The sequence below is a fragment of the Amblyraja radiata genome, chromosome 6, assembly GCF_010909765.2.
Source record: "Amblyraja radiata isolate CabotCenter1 chromosome 6, sAmbRad1.1.pri, whole genome shotgun sequence".
NCBI lineage: Eukaryota > Metazoa > Chordata > Chondrichthyes > Rajiformes > Rajidae > Amblyraja > Amblyraja radiata.
In genome coordinates, this window is record NC_045961.1 from 46,288,434 (window position 1) to 46,304,887 (window position 16,454).

General features: G+C 39.3%; 1 protein-coding gene across 1 annotated transcript in view; it reads right to left on the reverse strand.

Annotated features, from left to right (window-relative positions):
• Positions 1–782: 782 nt before the first annotated feature.
• The window catches only part of alkbh8 (alkB homolog 8, tRNA methyltransferase), a 37,517-nt gene continuing 21,845 nt past the window's right edge, over positions 783–16,454 (reverse strand). Inside the window, exons 6-11 of the mRNA XM_033022683.1 lie at positions 15,639–15,709; positions 13,819–13,925; positions 11,280–11,431; positions 8,811–9,079; positions 4,482–4,631; positions 783–2,985 (exon numbers count right to left, since the gene is read on the reverse strand). Of these exons, the coding sequence (XP_032878574.1) occupies positions 2,437–2,985; positions 4,482–4,631; positions 8,811–9,079; positions 11,280–11,431; positions 13,819–13,925; positions 15,639–15,709 (1,298 nt within the window). The 3' untranslated portion in view covers positions 783–2,436. The remainder of the gene's footprint in view (positions 2,986–4,481; positions 4,632–8,810; positions 9,080–11,279; positions 11,432–13,818; positions 13,926–15,638; positions 15,710–16,454) is intronic.

Sequence of the window (16,454 nt, forward strand, 5' to 3'; positions counted from 1 at the left end):
CATTCAACTCACTTAGAGTCAAAAAGCATGGAAACAGGCACTTCGGCCCAATATACTACCCCTCCGCGTTTGGCCCATATCCCTCAAAACCTTTCCTATCCAGGTACCATGTAGCACCACCGACCTCGGGTGGACTAGCTAGGAGGGGGACTGGACTTTTTGGTGCCTTCCCTCACAGTGGATAGTGTTGATTCTGCTGTGGAGGGATGTTCATGTCGAATCCTATAGTAGATTGTGTCTTTTTTTCTTTTTTTATTTAATATGGATGTGTGGTAATCTATTTTTTTTCTCTGTAAAGCACTTTGGCTTCAACATTATTTGATTTAAAAGTGCTATATACATAAAAAATTACTTACCTGTCCAAATGTCTAGGTTTAACAACAATTTACATTAACGAGTCCCCTGTGGGGTCCCTCATCCCAAAGGCATGCAGATTTTTAGATGAATTAGCCAATGTAAATTGCCCCCAAATTTGTAGGGATTGAATACTGGAATAACAGATCTGTTTGAACTGGTGATTAATGGTCAGCATGGACTCAGCTGGCCAAATAGCCTGTTTCCTTGCAGTATCTCCTAACTAAATCCAAATTGAACTAAGATTATATCCAAGTACTAATGTAAATATATTATTTGGACTAATTGAATACTTCTAATTTTGTAAAACTTCCCAAAGTTTTTCACAGGCACAAAATTTGACAGGGACACTAAAGTTTGTTCTGCTTTGGGAAAGATTACCAAAGATTGACGTGGGCGGGTTAGAGTAAAAAAAACAGTTGAAATAAGAGAATACTGATACTTTATTGTCACATGTAGCCAGGTACAATAAAATTCTTTGTTTTTGCATATAATACAATATATCTGTGCCGACAAAGTTTACAAAAGTTCTTTAACTATACTGGAAATATTCAGCAGGTCAGGCAGCATTGTTTCTTTACATACATGTACCCTGATCTGTTGAGAAAGCTTAATTTATTCAAGAATGTATACACAATTTATACACGAACAACAGGGATCACCTACGGCTAGATAAAGTGGGGAGAGGCTCGTTGTGGCTTGTTGAATTTATTTCTGAGATGTAAATGTTATGCAAAATCTCTTCCCCGTTCTCTACTAAACCTCATCAAACATTCGTATATAACATTATTTTCTTAAAAAATGCTTTATGTACTCCAAGCCGCGAACACTTTATTCTCTGCCTCCTAGCAACCTTTTTAAATTAATGGCTCCCCAATAGCAGGAACAGTCTGGCTTCTTAAATTTGCAGGAAAATAAACTAATCTTCAGGAGGCTTTTGTTTGATAACTTAACTATCCTTTCATTCATGAGCTCTCCAAAACTATTAACTGTTGCCTCAGCATTTAAAACAAATCATGAATTCACCTGACTTTTTCAACCCACAAAACACCTTGCAAATTCAGATAATGTGTTAATGAATCCACAAGACTCAGAAAGAGCTCTCTGGTCTTGCCACAAGAGTAATGTTTAGTCAAGACACAAAGTGCTGGAGTTACTCAGCAGGTCAGGTAGCTTCTCTGGAGGACATGGGTGGGTGATGTTTGTACATAATGTTTAGTCTTTGATTTTCCTCTAAATTTACTACCCTACGCTTAACCACTTCAAATAGCCACTGCCATTGGTTCTCTCTGCAAACCTGTTTCCATCTAACTGGTGTTTTACATATCCAGCAACTGGTTTTATTGGTGCTTTTACACTTCAGAAGCTGAGCCGCACCTGCAGGTGAAAGCTTATGTTACATGATTTTCAACTTCCAGTCATTTCATTATTTCCTGCATCAAAAAATCAATAACCACAATTATCTGGCTGCACTGCACTGCATTATGACTGATAAGACAAAATGTGGCGCAGTGGTAGAGTCGCTGCCTTACAGTGCCAGCGATCCAGGTCCGATCCTGACCATGGGTGCTGTCTGTACGGTGTTTGTAAATTCTCCCTATGACCATGTGGGTTTTCTCTGGGTGCTGGAGTTTCCTCCCACACTCCAAAAAGATAGAGGTTTGTAGGTTAATTGGCTTTGGTTTAAAAAAAAAAAATTGTAATTTGTCCCTAGTGTGCAGGATAGTGCAAGTGTATGTGTAGAAGCTGATGGGGCACGCGCACGGACCAACAAACAACAGACAACGCTTTGAGATTACTTCAATTAGTTCCAGACTGATATACAGAGAACAATGGAATAGTAAACGTTTCTTCTGAAATCAGCTCATCATGTAAAGTTTTTTTTTCATGTTTTCATGTTGTACATTAGACATCCAGAAGGCGCTGATGCAAACAAGCATTTCAGATGTGAATCGCACTGGCTTCATCAATATCACCTCTTTATTAAGTAGTTTAACTTTTAAAAATCTGTTACAATTATTATATTTCCTTGGGCGACAAGTTTCAAAATTAAATCTGAAGTTACATGCAAGTTACAGCATTTTAGCATTTTTCAATGATGACACACCAATTCCCTTGATCATAATAACTCTGCACTATTCTAATATTCGATATATCTCTACACAAGTTTTCTAATTCCCCATCAGAGAAAACGTGATAAAAACGGTGGTAAACAGCATGCTCTTTGACCTCAGGTGGGAGTGCTGAGACACCATCAGCGTTATGGTGACTTTTAACTCCTCTTAAATGCCAAGGAACAAGTAAATCTTGTGAATCAAAGTTAGTTCTATTTGTGTGCACAGGGAGCTTTGCATTGTTTTGTTTAACTGTTGAATCCTTGGTAACATCTGGTAGTTGCTTCAAACAAGTTAAATCCATTTTATTGGCATCTTGATTGATGTACGAGAAATCATTTCCTGTTTGTACCGTGACACAATTTGCTTGAGGTTGGATACATTTTCCTTTTCTTTCTGCTAAATATTTAGATTTTACTTTCTTGTGTTCCTGTTCCATTGCCCAAACATAAATAAGTCCCTTGCCTCCCAGCCGTAGTAGTCTCACAATCTCTTTGACAGCCGACAGCCTCCTTTCCTGTAATTGAAAAATATGTACTGAGCAAACTCAATCTAAAAGAAAACAGGGCATTTTGTTGATGTTGAAATTACCAGTTTACAATAGAACCTGATATTTTAATTTCTTAAAAATGTTTAATTCCAAGATGCTGTCCACTTTAGATTATCTCGTACTACATACAACACCACAGGTAAATACTGGATAGGTAGTTTCTTAAAATAAAGTATACAGACTTTAACTCTTCACCCCAATTAATTTCTACTAAACATGGATTATTTAATACATCAGGACTAGTTTCTCCTCCTGGAAATTGTGTTTGATTTTATTTATTATTATAAGACTTAGATAGGTTGGAAGAGTGGGCTGAGAAATGGCAGATGGAATACAGCATGGCAAAGTGTGGAGTTGTGCATTTTGGTTGCAGGAATGAAGGCGTAGACTACATTTTCTAAATGGGGAGAAAATTCAGAAATCGGGAGGTGCAAAGGGACTTGGGAGTGCTGGTACAGGATTCCCAAAACGTTAATTTGCAAGTCAGAGTTGTGAGTCTGTGGAATTCTCTGCCTCAGTTCTCTGGATACTTTCAAGAGAGAGTCAGATAGGGCTATTAAAGATAGCGGAGTCAGGGGATATGGGGAGAAGGCAGGAACGGGGTACTGATTGGGGATGATCAGCCATGATCACATTGTATGTCGGTACTGGCTCGAAGGGCCGAATGGTCTACTCCTGCACCTATTGTCTATTGAATCAGTAGTATGGAAGGCAAATGCAATGATAGCATTTGTTTTGAAAGGGCTAAAATCCAAAAAAACAGTGATGTAATGCTGAGGCATTAAAAGGCACTGGTCAGACCGCATTTGCAGTATTGTGAGCAGTCTTGGGCTCCATATCTGAGAGGAAGGATGTGCTGGTGTTGGAGAGGGTCCAGAGGAGGTTTACCAGAATCATCCCAGGGATGATTGGGTTAACATATGATAAGCGTTTGACGGCACTGGGTCTGTACTCACTAGAGTTTAGAAGGATGAGGGGGTACTCATTGAAACTTACCAAATAGTGAAAGGCCTGGATATAGTGGATGTAGAGAGGATGTTTCCACTGGTGGGAGAGTCTAGGACCAGATGCCATAGCCTCAGAATAAAAGGACGCACCGTTTATTAGGGGATGAGGAGGAATTTCTTTTGTCAGAGGATGGTGAATCTATGGAATTCATTGCCACAGAAGGCTGTGGAAGCCAAGTCAATGGATATGTTTTAAGGTGGAGATTGTTTGGTTCTTGATAGTAACGGTGTCAAGGGTTATGGATAGAACACACAGCCAAGCTACTACACCATGTGACTGTTGCCTTTTCGATCCAACTGGAATGCAAAACAAGAAACTATTCATTATTTTATACAAATAAAACAGTTTTTTCTTATTAAATATGCACTGGTGGTCCAAACCAACCATCCACAAATATAAAGAAACACATTCCCATCCTTGGCACATTACCATATAGAAATCAAGTTTATAGTTACCTCCGTTGAAAAGTGATGAACAACTGCTATAGAAATACAAGCATCACAAATGCCACTGCGCAAGGGCACGAGTAAGCCATCACAGATGAAGACCTCAAATTGTTTCTCTCTGCAAATATCAACAAGATTTTTGCTGCGATCACAACCAATCTGGTAAATGAGAATGGGAAAAACTGTGCTACAACGGGGCATCTTAAAAATGCAAATTTTGCAATCACAAAGTACTAAAATCACTGTTAACAACTTGCTATTTATTGAATATACAATGTAATGTAATTTAATGAATGTAAAAGATGGCGCCTGCTTGTGGTGACATTTTGCCAGCAACAGAAGAGGATTATTTACAGCTTCAATCAACTCACCTGGATTAGAAAAACGGCAGAAATCAGCGCCGTAACGGACAAGCTGCTAGTGCACTTGAAGGCACTAGCGATACCGCGATCTCCCGCTATTGCGGGAGACTCCAACTGCAAGCGTTCCCTCGATCGCTGGAGAACTTCCGACCCGACTGGGGATCACAGGTACTGTACCTGGAAACACCGAGAAGACCTCCGGAGCTGACGGGCAGGATCTCCCAGCAGGAACGGAGCTGGAGCTGCCGACTGTGAGGGAATCCCCGATCGCAACGGAGCTGGAGCTGCCGTCTGCAAGGGAATCCCTGTTCCAGCGCAGGTTCGCAGAAACTGCAGGTACAGTAGGAACAGTACCTGGAAACAATGGAGAGGCCTCCATTGTGTCCTGAAACGTGGCCTACAGGCAGGACTTCAGGTCAGACTGAAGCGTTGGGGACTTCGACCCCCTCTCCCTACCATCCTACTGGCCAATGTACAGTCCCTTGAAAACAAAGTGGAGGATTTAAGGGCAAGGCTGCTTTAACAAAGGGAGCTGAGGGAATGCTCTGTGTTCTGTTTAACAGAGATATGGCTCACCCCCGGCTCCCCAGACTCAGCTGTCCATCCTGAAGGTTTCTCCATCCATCGCATGGACCGTACACTGTCATCTGGGAAAGGGAGAGGAGGGGGCGTCTGCCTCATGGTCAACTCTGCGTGGTGCTCAGACGTGGCAGTCCTATCTAACTCCTGCTCTCCGCACCTGGAACATCTGGCTGTGAAGTGCCGTCCCTTCTACCTACAGAGGGAATTCACCTCCATCATCCTGACCGCGGTCTACATCCCACCCCAGGCTGATGTCCATCTGGCACTGGGGGAGCTGCATGCCGTGGTCATCAAGCACCAGACGTCTTACCCCGAGGCATTTACCACCATAGCCAGGGACTTCAACAAAGCCAACCTTAAGAAATCGCTCTCTAACTTCTACCAACATGTCTCCTGTAGCAGCAGAGGATCAAACACCCTCGACCACTGCTACACGACCACCAAGGATGCCTATCGCTCGATCCCTCGCCCTCACTTCGGTAAATCCGACCATACCGCGGTGCTGCTTCTTCCTGCCTACAGGCAGCAGTTGAAGAGCGTATCCCAAGAGGAGAGGACTGTACAGAGCTGGTCGGGGGGGGGGGGCGCAGAGGAACAACTCCAGGACTGTTTGGAGTCTGTAAACTGGGCAATGTTCAGAGACTCAGCAATGGACCTGAATGAATATGCCACAGTCGTCACAGACTTCATTAAGAAATGTGTGGAAGACTGCATCCCAACAAAAACCTCAACACCAGCAAAACCAAGGAACTGATTGTGGACTTTGGAAGGGGTAGGATAGGAACCCACAATCCCGTTTATATCAACGGGATGATGGCGGAAAGGGCTTCAAATTCCTGGGAGTGCACATTTCCGATGATCTTTCCTGGTTCCAGCACACTGATGCAATTATAAAGAAAGCACATCAGCGCCTCTACTTCCTGAGAAGATTACGGAGAGTCGGTATGTCAAAGAGGACTCTCTCGAACTTCTACAGGTGCACAGTAGAGAGCATGCTGACTGGTTGCATCATGGCTTGCTTCGGCAACTTGAGCGTCCAGGAGCGGAAAAGAATGCAGAAGGTTGTGACCACTGCCCAGTCCATCATCGGCTCTGACCTCCCTACCATCGAAGGGATCTATCGCAGTCACTGCCTCAAAAAGGCTGCCAACATCATCAAGAACCCACACCATCCTGGTCACGCACTCATCTCTCCGCTACCATCGGGTAGAAGGTACAGGAGCCTGAAATCTGGTACATCCAGGTTCAGGAACAGCTTCTTCCCCACAGCATTAGGCTATTAAACTCACCAACAAACAGACTCTGAACTGTAACAGCGTTTCCATGCTATATCTCTAAATTAAACTAAGCTAAAATGGTTCACAAAACAGTATTGAAATGTGTAATTCTCCAAAATATTGAGAACACTTATTAGTACAGTAGTAGAAGCAGCAACACTGATGTATTGCTCTTTATGCTCTCATGAAACAATGCATTTCGTTGTCTCTGTACTGTACACTGACAATGACAATTAAAATTGAATCTGAATTAAAATTGAATCTGAGGGATATGCCTGTGTCTTTAAAACTAAACTAAGATTCGTTCCATTCACCTAGAGGTAATTCTGTGAAACAACAAACAGATTCAGTCTACTGTAACCAAAATCCATTAAAAAGAGGTCCATTAAAACAGGGGTTTACTGTAATTCGTTCCAAAGAAAAAACATTACATTTTATTTATACGCCTAAATTAATATTTATGAAAGCAAATACTAATATTTGGGATCTTTTTGATTTTAAACAACCGTCAATGTGGACCAGTAACCTCTAAATTTAGCAGGTGCGTCATGGGAATGGAGGAAGTTCAGCCATTACATTTATTAGCCTCAAATAAATCAAACTAATAGCAACCTCTCATGAAATCAGATGCAGATTCATCCCCCTATTCATTTTTCATTACCTTACTTACATCTCAACTTTCTTATTGGCAATTGTAAAGTTTACACAAGTTTTACAATCTCTCAACTCTTACTCTTTACAGAGTATGTCCAAATTTAGTTAATAACCATAAACATTTATACAATCTTTAGGAATCAGATAAATGTGTAAATGTAAAGATTGGCAACAATCAAATTGCTTTGCTGTTCAGCAGAATTTCATTTATATTGCTTCCAATTTAGGCAGTCCAAAGAAACAACCAATAAAGAGACATTTTACATTTTAAGAGAACGTTTTACAAGAGAGCATGGAAATACAATAAAATGAGTGGTAATAAAAGAAAATATGGGCGCATAGGCCACATATTTTTCCACGTTCGTACATTTGGGGTCAGCAGATAATTTGTTTGACACAGCACTGACAAAATGACCTTCAGCTTGCATGGTATTACACAATTAACATCATGCTGGCAGCAATGGTAATAGCCTTTCTGTATTCAGAATACATCAGACAATTGCACTTGTTGAACAATTACAACAATGCACCTTTCTATATCTACAAATCATTACCCTCTTCCGCACTATTTCTCCTTCTGTAACATCTTTCCAATTTCAACTCTATTTGTTTTAAAATATTTCAATTGTGGAATTTCAGTTTTTATCCTCCATTCCTACATTATTGCAGGTTCCGATTAAATCTTTCCCTCTCACCTTAAACTTATGTCCCCTGGTTCTTGATTCCCCTTACTCTGAATAAAAGTATTTGTGCATTCACCCTATCTATTCCCCTCATGATTTTATACACATGGTGGGAGCTGGGTAGGTTTACTGCTGGAAGCACTAATCATAAAAGGCACAGGAAAGGAAGCAATTGCCAGTTCAAAAAAGATGGACAAGAGACTCAGTAAAATCAGAGTGAATTTAAGAGAAGATAGACACAAAATGCTGGAGTAACTCAGCGGGACAGGTAATCTTTTTTTTAAAGTCTGACTGTGTAATGAATGCTGCACTGAAGAAAGACAGATTAATGTATGTGGTAAAGGAAAAGAGCAGATGATCAAAGATATAAAACTCCTTAAAACGTAAATAAGCCATATTAAGTTAGCATGGCCAACAAGAAGGTTATGTCTGAAGAAGGGTCTCGACCCAAAACGTCACCCATTCCTTCTCTCCAGGGATGCTGCCTTCGATTTAAACCAGCATCTGCAGTTCTTTCCTACACAAGAAGGCAATGGAGATTTGGACGGTTTGAAAAGGGTGTAAAGTTTAAATGGGTACTTTGAAGGCACATACAACGAGGAATGAAAAACAGAAGTAGATGTGATATTTCAGAGAACGTGGCAGAATATAACATTGCCATGAGGTAAAATATAAAAGAGTACAGCAATTTATTTTGAGGACCCATGAGAGAGTTCAATTTAATAATAGTTAAATAGTTATGTATCCACATTTATTAAAAATTAAGAAATATATATTTACCATGAACAAGTCCTTGTTAACTCCCAGGTATTTACCATTTCCACAGCCAACATCAGCCACCAATGCTCCATCTGGCAGCGTTTTGAGGAATTCAACCACCTTCGGCCATGGGGTATGCCTAGTATCGCTGAAATGGCAAGCAATCTCATCATAAACATCGTGTACATACTTGTGTTCCAGCTTTGAGGCATCCCCATCACTGGCTGGGACTGAGGGAGTAGGATTTGTGCATTTACAATCAATTTGACTGTCACAGACTTCTGGATAAGCTATAGATAAAAGCAGAACATTTTTTCTTCTTAAATATAATTTTGTATTAGAATAACAATAATACAAATATAAAACTTTTGTATTCGTAAAAAATATAGTTTCAAAGAAAACACTGCATTATGAGTATAACTTAAGTTAAGCAGAATTTTACTTTCAGACTTTTTCCCCACAAATCTTGCTTTTAATTAGTGCAGTTCCTCCTGCTACATTGTTTGCATGATTGAAAGACAACTTCCACCATATGCAAGTACAGGTCCTCCACAGGTTATGAACTCCCAACTCATGTTCAGTCCATATACATGAATAAGCATTTTTCTGCTTTTTAAGGATACAAATATCCATTTTGTTAGGAAGTTGTCAGCATTCGTGGTCTACTACTCTAGAGCATGGGGTGGGAGATTGCAACCTTCACGTGGTCCACCCTGTTTCGACGAATGCAATCAACCTGGCGTGCACAAACAGAAGATCAAACAGAACAAGTTGTCTTACAAATTTAGGCTGTGCACACCATACGCAAGAAGAAGAAGATTCTAGAGCATAGTTCTTGACTGAAGATGATTAGCTAACTGATATATTGTGCATTGAATTGTATTGATTCACGGGTGAAGAATTTGCAATTATCTTGTTTAGTTTAGTGATACAGCACGGAAACAGGCCCTTCTGCCCACCAAGTCCGTGCCGACCAGCGATCCCCATACATTAACACTATCCAACTGGGACAATTTACAATTTTACCAAAGCCAATTACCTACAAATCTGTACGTCTTTGGAGTGTGGAAGGAAACCGGAGAAAACCCACGCAGGCCACGAGGTGAACGTACAAACTCCGTACAGGCGGCAGGGTCAGGATCAAACCTGGGTGTCTGGCACTGTAAGGCAGCAACTCTACCGCTGCGCCACTGTGCCTTTCATTTTTTGCGTGTACAGATGTTTAGCCTAATACAACTGAAATAATTTTATTTTTCAAACTTAAAATAGGAGGATGTACGTCTTCCATAGTTAAATTTTGAACTCAAGATGCGGCGACAGTTACTACCCTTCTAATCAAGGGTGAACAAGAGTGACTTTAAACAACAACAGAAAGTGTTGGAAATTGATCAGCAAATCAAGTGAAAACTACTGGGAGAGAAATAAAGGTTACATTTCACAACAAGTACCTTCTCCCCACTTATGTTACTTAACATGCTGAGTGCTTCCATCATTTTCTGACTTCAATGTTGTACTAAAATTGGAATAAACTGCAATCGAGGAAAATACCCAGCACAATTGAATTCTAATTGCTCGAGGTAATTTACGTCAACCTCAGAAAATTGTTTTATAAGTTCCTTACAGCGGTGATCTTGGGTCAACTATTTAAGGAAATATGTGGATATTGATGACAATGCTGAGAGCTGGCATAGGCTCAAAGGACTGCATAGCCTACTTCAAATCATATGGAAAATACAAATATAAAATTTGGAAGTGAGGATATTTCCTAACACTTGGTTGCAGTTTCCTGAGAAAGTGAAGCAGCGCATGTCCTCAACCATCCAACCCAAATGTTGTCTCGGTTCTTGGGCTAATAAATGACGAGAACGATTTATGCATTCAAGCTGAGCATTTTCTCTTAAAGCAGTGTCTTTCCTGCTCCACCTTAAATGTTTATTCCCACTGCTGGTAGTATAGTACGGTTGTAGTGGAAATCTAAACTATGTATTGCAACAACTCAAAGCTTCTTCAACAGCAACTCAAATCATTGACCACTTATATCTACAAGTAATAAATACCAACAGGAACCATTATTTTCAAGTCACACATTATCTTGGCTTGAAAATATACATATCCTCTTTCACCATTGCCAACTCAAATTCTGGAGTTTCCCATCTAACAGCACTGTGGGAGTACTTTCATGTCATACCAGGAATTTGACAACAATTCACCAACACCTTCAAGTTAGATATGTGGAATGAAGGCTGTTCCTTGCAATGTTATTTACTTTCTGGAAACAAAAAATCTAAAATATTTAATCTTGTCATATCTTTGGGAGCTCTGGAGCAAAATTAGAAAAGGAGAAAAGTGGTCGATAAGGTGTTTTGAGTCGAACTTCAAATAGTTTGATAATTGGCTCAAGGGTAATATGAGCATATTTTGATCAAATCAGTAAGATAAACCATGATATAGAAAAGGGTTCTAAAACATTGGGGGAAAAAATACACTTACCACAATCACAGGGTTTCTTTCGGACTTTTCGAAAAGTAAAACTGGTCCTTGTTCCCCTCTTATTCAAGGTCAAGTTACTAGCATCAGCACTGACAATTCCAGTCTTTGGCATCTCTGAGGCTGGCACCACATCAAACTTTCTAGGGGTAATTCTGTTAAATATATAAAAAAGACAACGATCCTTCCCCATTTACAAAAGGCTGTAAGCATAGATAAACACAACATGGCCAACACAGAACTGATAAAAGAAATAATATTTTTTCTGTGAATTTACAAGTACATTACGCTATCCTCGCAAAATAGATGTTAAACAATAGGTATTACCTAACTTTATGTATTACTACTGGGCAGTGCATATTAAGAACATAATGTACTGGCTGGATAGTTCCACTCAGCAGTTAGAGTGGATAAGAATGGAGAAAGAGGAGTGCTATCCGCACGATATAGGAACGATCCTGCTCTCACCGATAAAATTGAATAGTATAATATATAAGAAGAACCCAATTATTCACAATATAATAAGAATTTGGAAACAAATAAAAGTATCCTTGAAACTAAATAATTTATCAGTACTAACCCCACTATTGAACAACCCCGCATTCAAACCTTCTCTCATCGACAACACATATCAACAATGGGATAGACTGGGGATTAGGAAAGTAGGGGATATGTATGAATTGGGCAAACTGTTATCATTTCAACAATTAAAATTAAAATTTAAATTGAAGGATAATCAATATTTTAAATATATACAGGTATGTGACTTTATGAAGAAATATACACATAGATTTCAAACTATATTTTTAGACCCTTTAGAAGAAGGGTTACCATCTATTTTTCCACTTTTTCCCCTTTCTATTGTTTTCTTTTTCTTGTCTTGCTTACTTCCTTCTCATAACATAAAACTAGAGGTTGTACATAGAATGGATTACGGTATGACATAGTTGGCACCTAAAATTAGGTGCCACTGTATTGTTTTGTACTGTATTAACTTCTAATAAAATAAACCAAAAAAAAAAAAAAAAAGCTATTAAACATGTTTATCTTTTGGAATGACAGCTGGAATGACTAGATAAATGATTGCAGAATTGTTTATTTAGAAAGTTTCCTATGCTCAATTTTCTCGAATGATATCGTTGGTAGGTTCAAGTGCGATTGCAATTTCGTGATACAGTGCCATTTCCTACTGTTTAACTTTGAATGGTTTTTTTATAATCCCATTTAATCTTTCTGCAAACACTCAACTGCAGGAATATATTTAATTCCACAAATGTCACTGACAAGTTAAAAAAAAACACTGCACAGGTAGATGCATTGCAAGAAAGAGGAAAGACCGTTGGCATAAGCTGCATTTATTTCAATGCTAGGGGCTCAACAGGTTAAAATGGACAACCTCAGGGTGTGAGTTGGTTTTAGTGAATGGAATATTATAAACAAAGCAGAACTGAATGCTCCAGAATAATGATGCTACATGCGTAATAGAGTCAAAGAGTCATGCAGCACAGAAACATGCCTTTTGGCGCATATAGTTCATGCATCCAAGATGCTCCATCTAAGCCAGTCTTAGCTACCTGCATTTGGCCTAGAGGTACAGGAGAGAGACGAAAGGGAGTTGCCTTTTTTAAATCAGAGAGGACATAACTACTATACTTAAAGAGGAAAGAATCACCAGTTTGTTACCTGGACTCGAGTTATAGGGAGAAGCTGGATAGGCCGACAGTTTTCTCTTTGTAACGCAAGAGGTTGAGGCATATTATTGAAGTATACAAAATAAAGGCGGACACAGAAAATGAACACTCACAGAGTAGAACATTCTAAAACTAGAAGTCATAGGCTTAGGATGAGAAGGGATGGTTTAGAGGTACCTCTGGGGTAACATTTTTTACTCAGAGGGTAGTCCATATCTGGAATGAGCTACCAGAGGAAGCTATAGAAGTGGACTTTCAAAAGATAGTTGGACAGATATATAGATAGAAGGGTTTAGAGGGATATGCCAAATAGTACAAGCCAAGAATGCCAACTCAGTTGGTAAGGACAAGATGGGTCTAAGGGCCTGTTTCAATGCTGTGTGGCTCTATGCCTTATAACTAACAGATAATACAGACCAATAGCTAAGGAGATAACCGAGTCTATAAAAAAAATACACAAAATATTCATTATTTCTTTCAAAATGCTGGGTTAATATATGTTTTAAAGTCAGCAATTACTTTAACTGTAACAAAGAGTTCAACATTTTTTTCCCCCTCTTTCTATTCATGGGCCCGATATATCCTTTAGGTATTTTTCAGATTGCAGTGCCTTTCTTTACATTTTGGTGAAGCAGGAATACCATTCAATACAGATATATTGAGCAGAATAGGCAAGAACCTAGTGCTGGCAGGAAATATACTGCCTGTGGCATAATACCAGTAAATCATAGCAGTTCTCTTAAAAAGACCTCTTTCTAATTTTTCCTAAGGCGCTCATATCTTACATTGTTCAGCCATTTATTTTTAAATTCATGTAGGATTTTGGTTCTTAGTAAATGCTTATCACTCACCCATGACTCCATAAGTATCTACATTCACCGGTCATCACCAACAGACTACGAGGAGGTAACATCACTGGAACACTGTGGCCGCCTGGATGTCTAAAATCCATCACTGTCTACAGGTTCAAAAAAAAGTCCAAAGCAACTATTAGTTTAAAGCTTAAATATGTGCAATTTTATAGGGAAGTTACTGGAGCTTTTCTTCAAAAGTATTCAGAAGGCTGTCATCACCCTATAAGAGAAATATATATTCTTAATAAATAAGAGGAAAAGGAGGAGTCGGCAATACAGAGATAGACTTAGAAGTCATTTCTGCTATGAGCTTATTGAATGCAGAGCAGGCTTGAGGGGCCTCGTACCCATCACCGTTCCTAATTCCTACTCTGCACTGAATGTCAGCAAAGCAGACCATAACAGAGTCCTAAGGTTACCTCAATGTCATCTATTCCATGATGGACCTTACATGTTCCTACAGTGATCATTGTAAACAACTTAGCACTTCAGGAATTTATGTAATGCATCTTTAAACAACATAGGCATAGGCAGGTAACTGAAATTCATCCTTGCAGAATTCAAATTACTGTCCAATTTTAGGAATAACATTTACTCTCATAATTTTGGAATAAAAGCAAATAAACAAACTCCCCCCCCCCCCCCCCCCCCCCCCCCCCCGCCCCCCCAGCCCCCAACTTATTTCTTGATAAATGCACAGGGGGAAATCACAATATGGACTATTTTTTAGGAAGACAACCCTCTCACCCCCACAATGCAGGGATCATATGTACAGCAATTATGCAAAATCTGCAAACAACACATTGTGAAATGGAGATGACAAAAGACCAATATTTTGCAACTCTAATCCAGAGCACCATCTAGAGATGAAAAAGCAGAAACTGCATGCATTGGAAGTTCAAATAAATTGAACTTCCATTCAAAATGCAGCCAAATATAGCAAGTCAGTACAGTACTTAAAAGATACAGTTAAACCAAAAATGCTTGTCACACAATATGTAAAGTACCTTTCTACAAAGGGAACAGTCTTGTTCCAACGGTGAAAATTTAGTTTGATGGGCATTTAATATAATGAATGGACTGACAGAATACACAGATAATTCTCAACAGCCAATTATCTTGTTAAACAACTCCCATACCACCACCCCAACCATCCTGAACTGCAACATTCCAATATTTCACTTTGTCTCACTTAAGATTGAGACAATAAGTTCCGTTATCTTTACTGGCCTTTCATTCCACCCCCCACCCCTCTCCAAGCCAGGCCTGCCCAGAGTTTTCCACCTGCTACAGTTTGCAAGCTCGAGCCCTTCTTTAGTAGGTTTTCCATCTACCCTCATGATCTTCTCAACTTAGCTGGTCCAAAAGGCCACCATCCTATTTCCACAATTCCCAATAAATGCTAAAACTTCCCCGCTTCTCTTCCTGGCGGCATGCTAATTAGTAATATTATTTTTTATTTTGTTCAAATCCAAGTCTCAAGAGAATTGACAGTTTGAAATTGACAGCGAATTTCATCCAATTCCATCTTGGTTTTGGCTTGGGTGGTATCTAGTTTGCTGACAAGATAGTAGAGGCAAATTCCATCTCATTGAAAAAGGAAAACCACTCTCAAAAGTTCAAGATACAAACAGGTCAGTCGTTTAAAAAGTACCATCTCTGAGTAACAATATACCATTCTGCTAATTAGAGATTCATAATGTAAATGCTGAAACTAAAATAATTTCACTGTATCTAAATTTTATCCTGTTAGATATTCTAATCGATATTAGGAAATCAAATATTTTCTATTTGTTTGGAAACAAGTCTAAAATTACCTCTGCTCCGAGGCTCAGGCAGATAATCCCATCTTCAAATGGCGAATGTGTATCAATGTGGGGAGGAATTCCTGTCAGGAAGTGCAAATGTTATATAAATATTAATCTTATTCTGAAAAAAACTAAAATCAAATTAATTTAGTTTAGAGATACAGCGCAGAAACAGGCCCTTCAGTCCACCACGTCTGCACTGACCAGCGATCCCTACACATTAACGCCACCCTACACACACAAGGGACAATTTTACATTTATACCAAGCAAATTAACCTACAAACTTTTACGTCTTTGGAGTGTGGGAGGAAACCAAAGATCTTGGAGAAAACCTATGTGGGTCACAGGGAGAACATACAAATCAAAATACCCATATGTTTATCTTTGTTCACATCAAAATGCCAGATAAACTAATACAATGCATATTCTTTCTTCTTTTTAGGCAGTGCCTCAATGCTTCCATTTCATTTCTGTGTCGATTTAAGATTCTGTGGGGGATGAAGATCACCAGAGATGGAGTATGCAAGTTTGTGGGTAGGTTATTTGGGAGATTTTATGTACCCATCTGCCATTTTAGTTTTGTTTCTATATGCTGCTGAAAAGTCTCAAGATGCTTGCTGCTCTCATGTATAATTTATCAATTTTTTAACTATTGCAGGCCAGAAAATCTCAGGAGTTAAAAGGAATATTGCATTTTTTCAAGAATATTTTGAGAATGTCTGAGGCATTTTCTCTGAAAGTATTTCTGTGTATCTCCCGCCGCAGTGGAGCTTGGAGTGTCTGATCTGGAGTCCAGTTTCACGATTTGTTTTGAGTGTTATTCC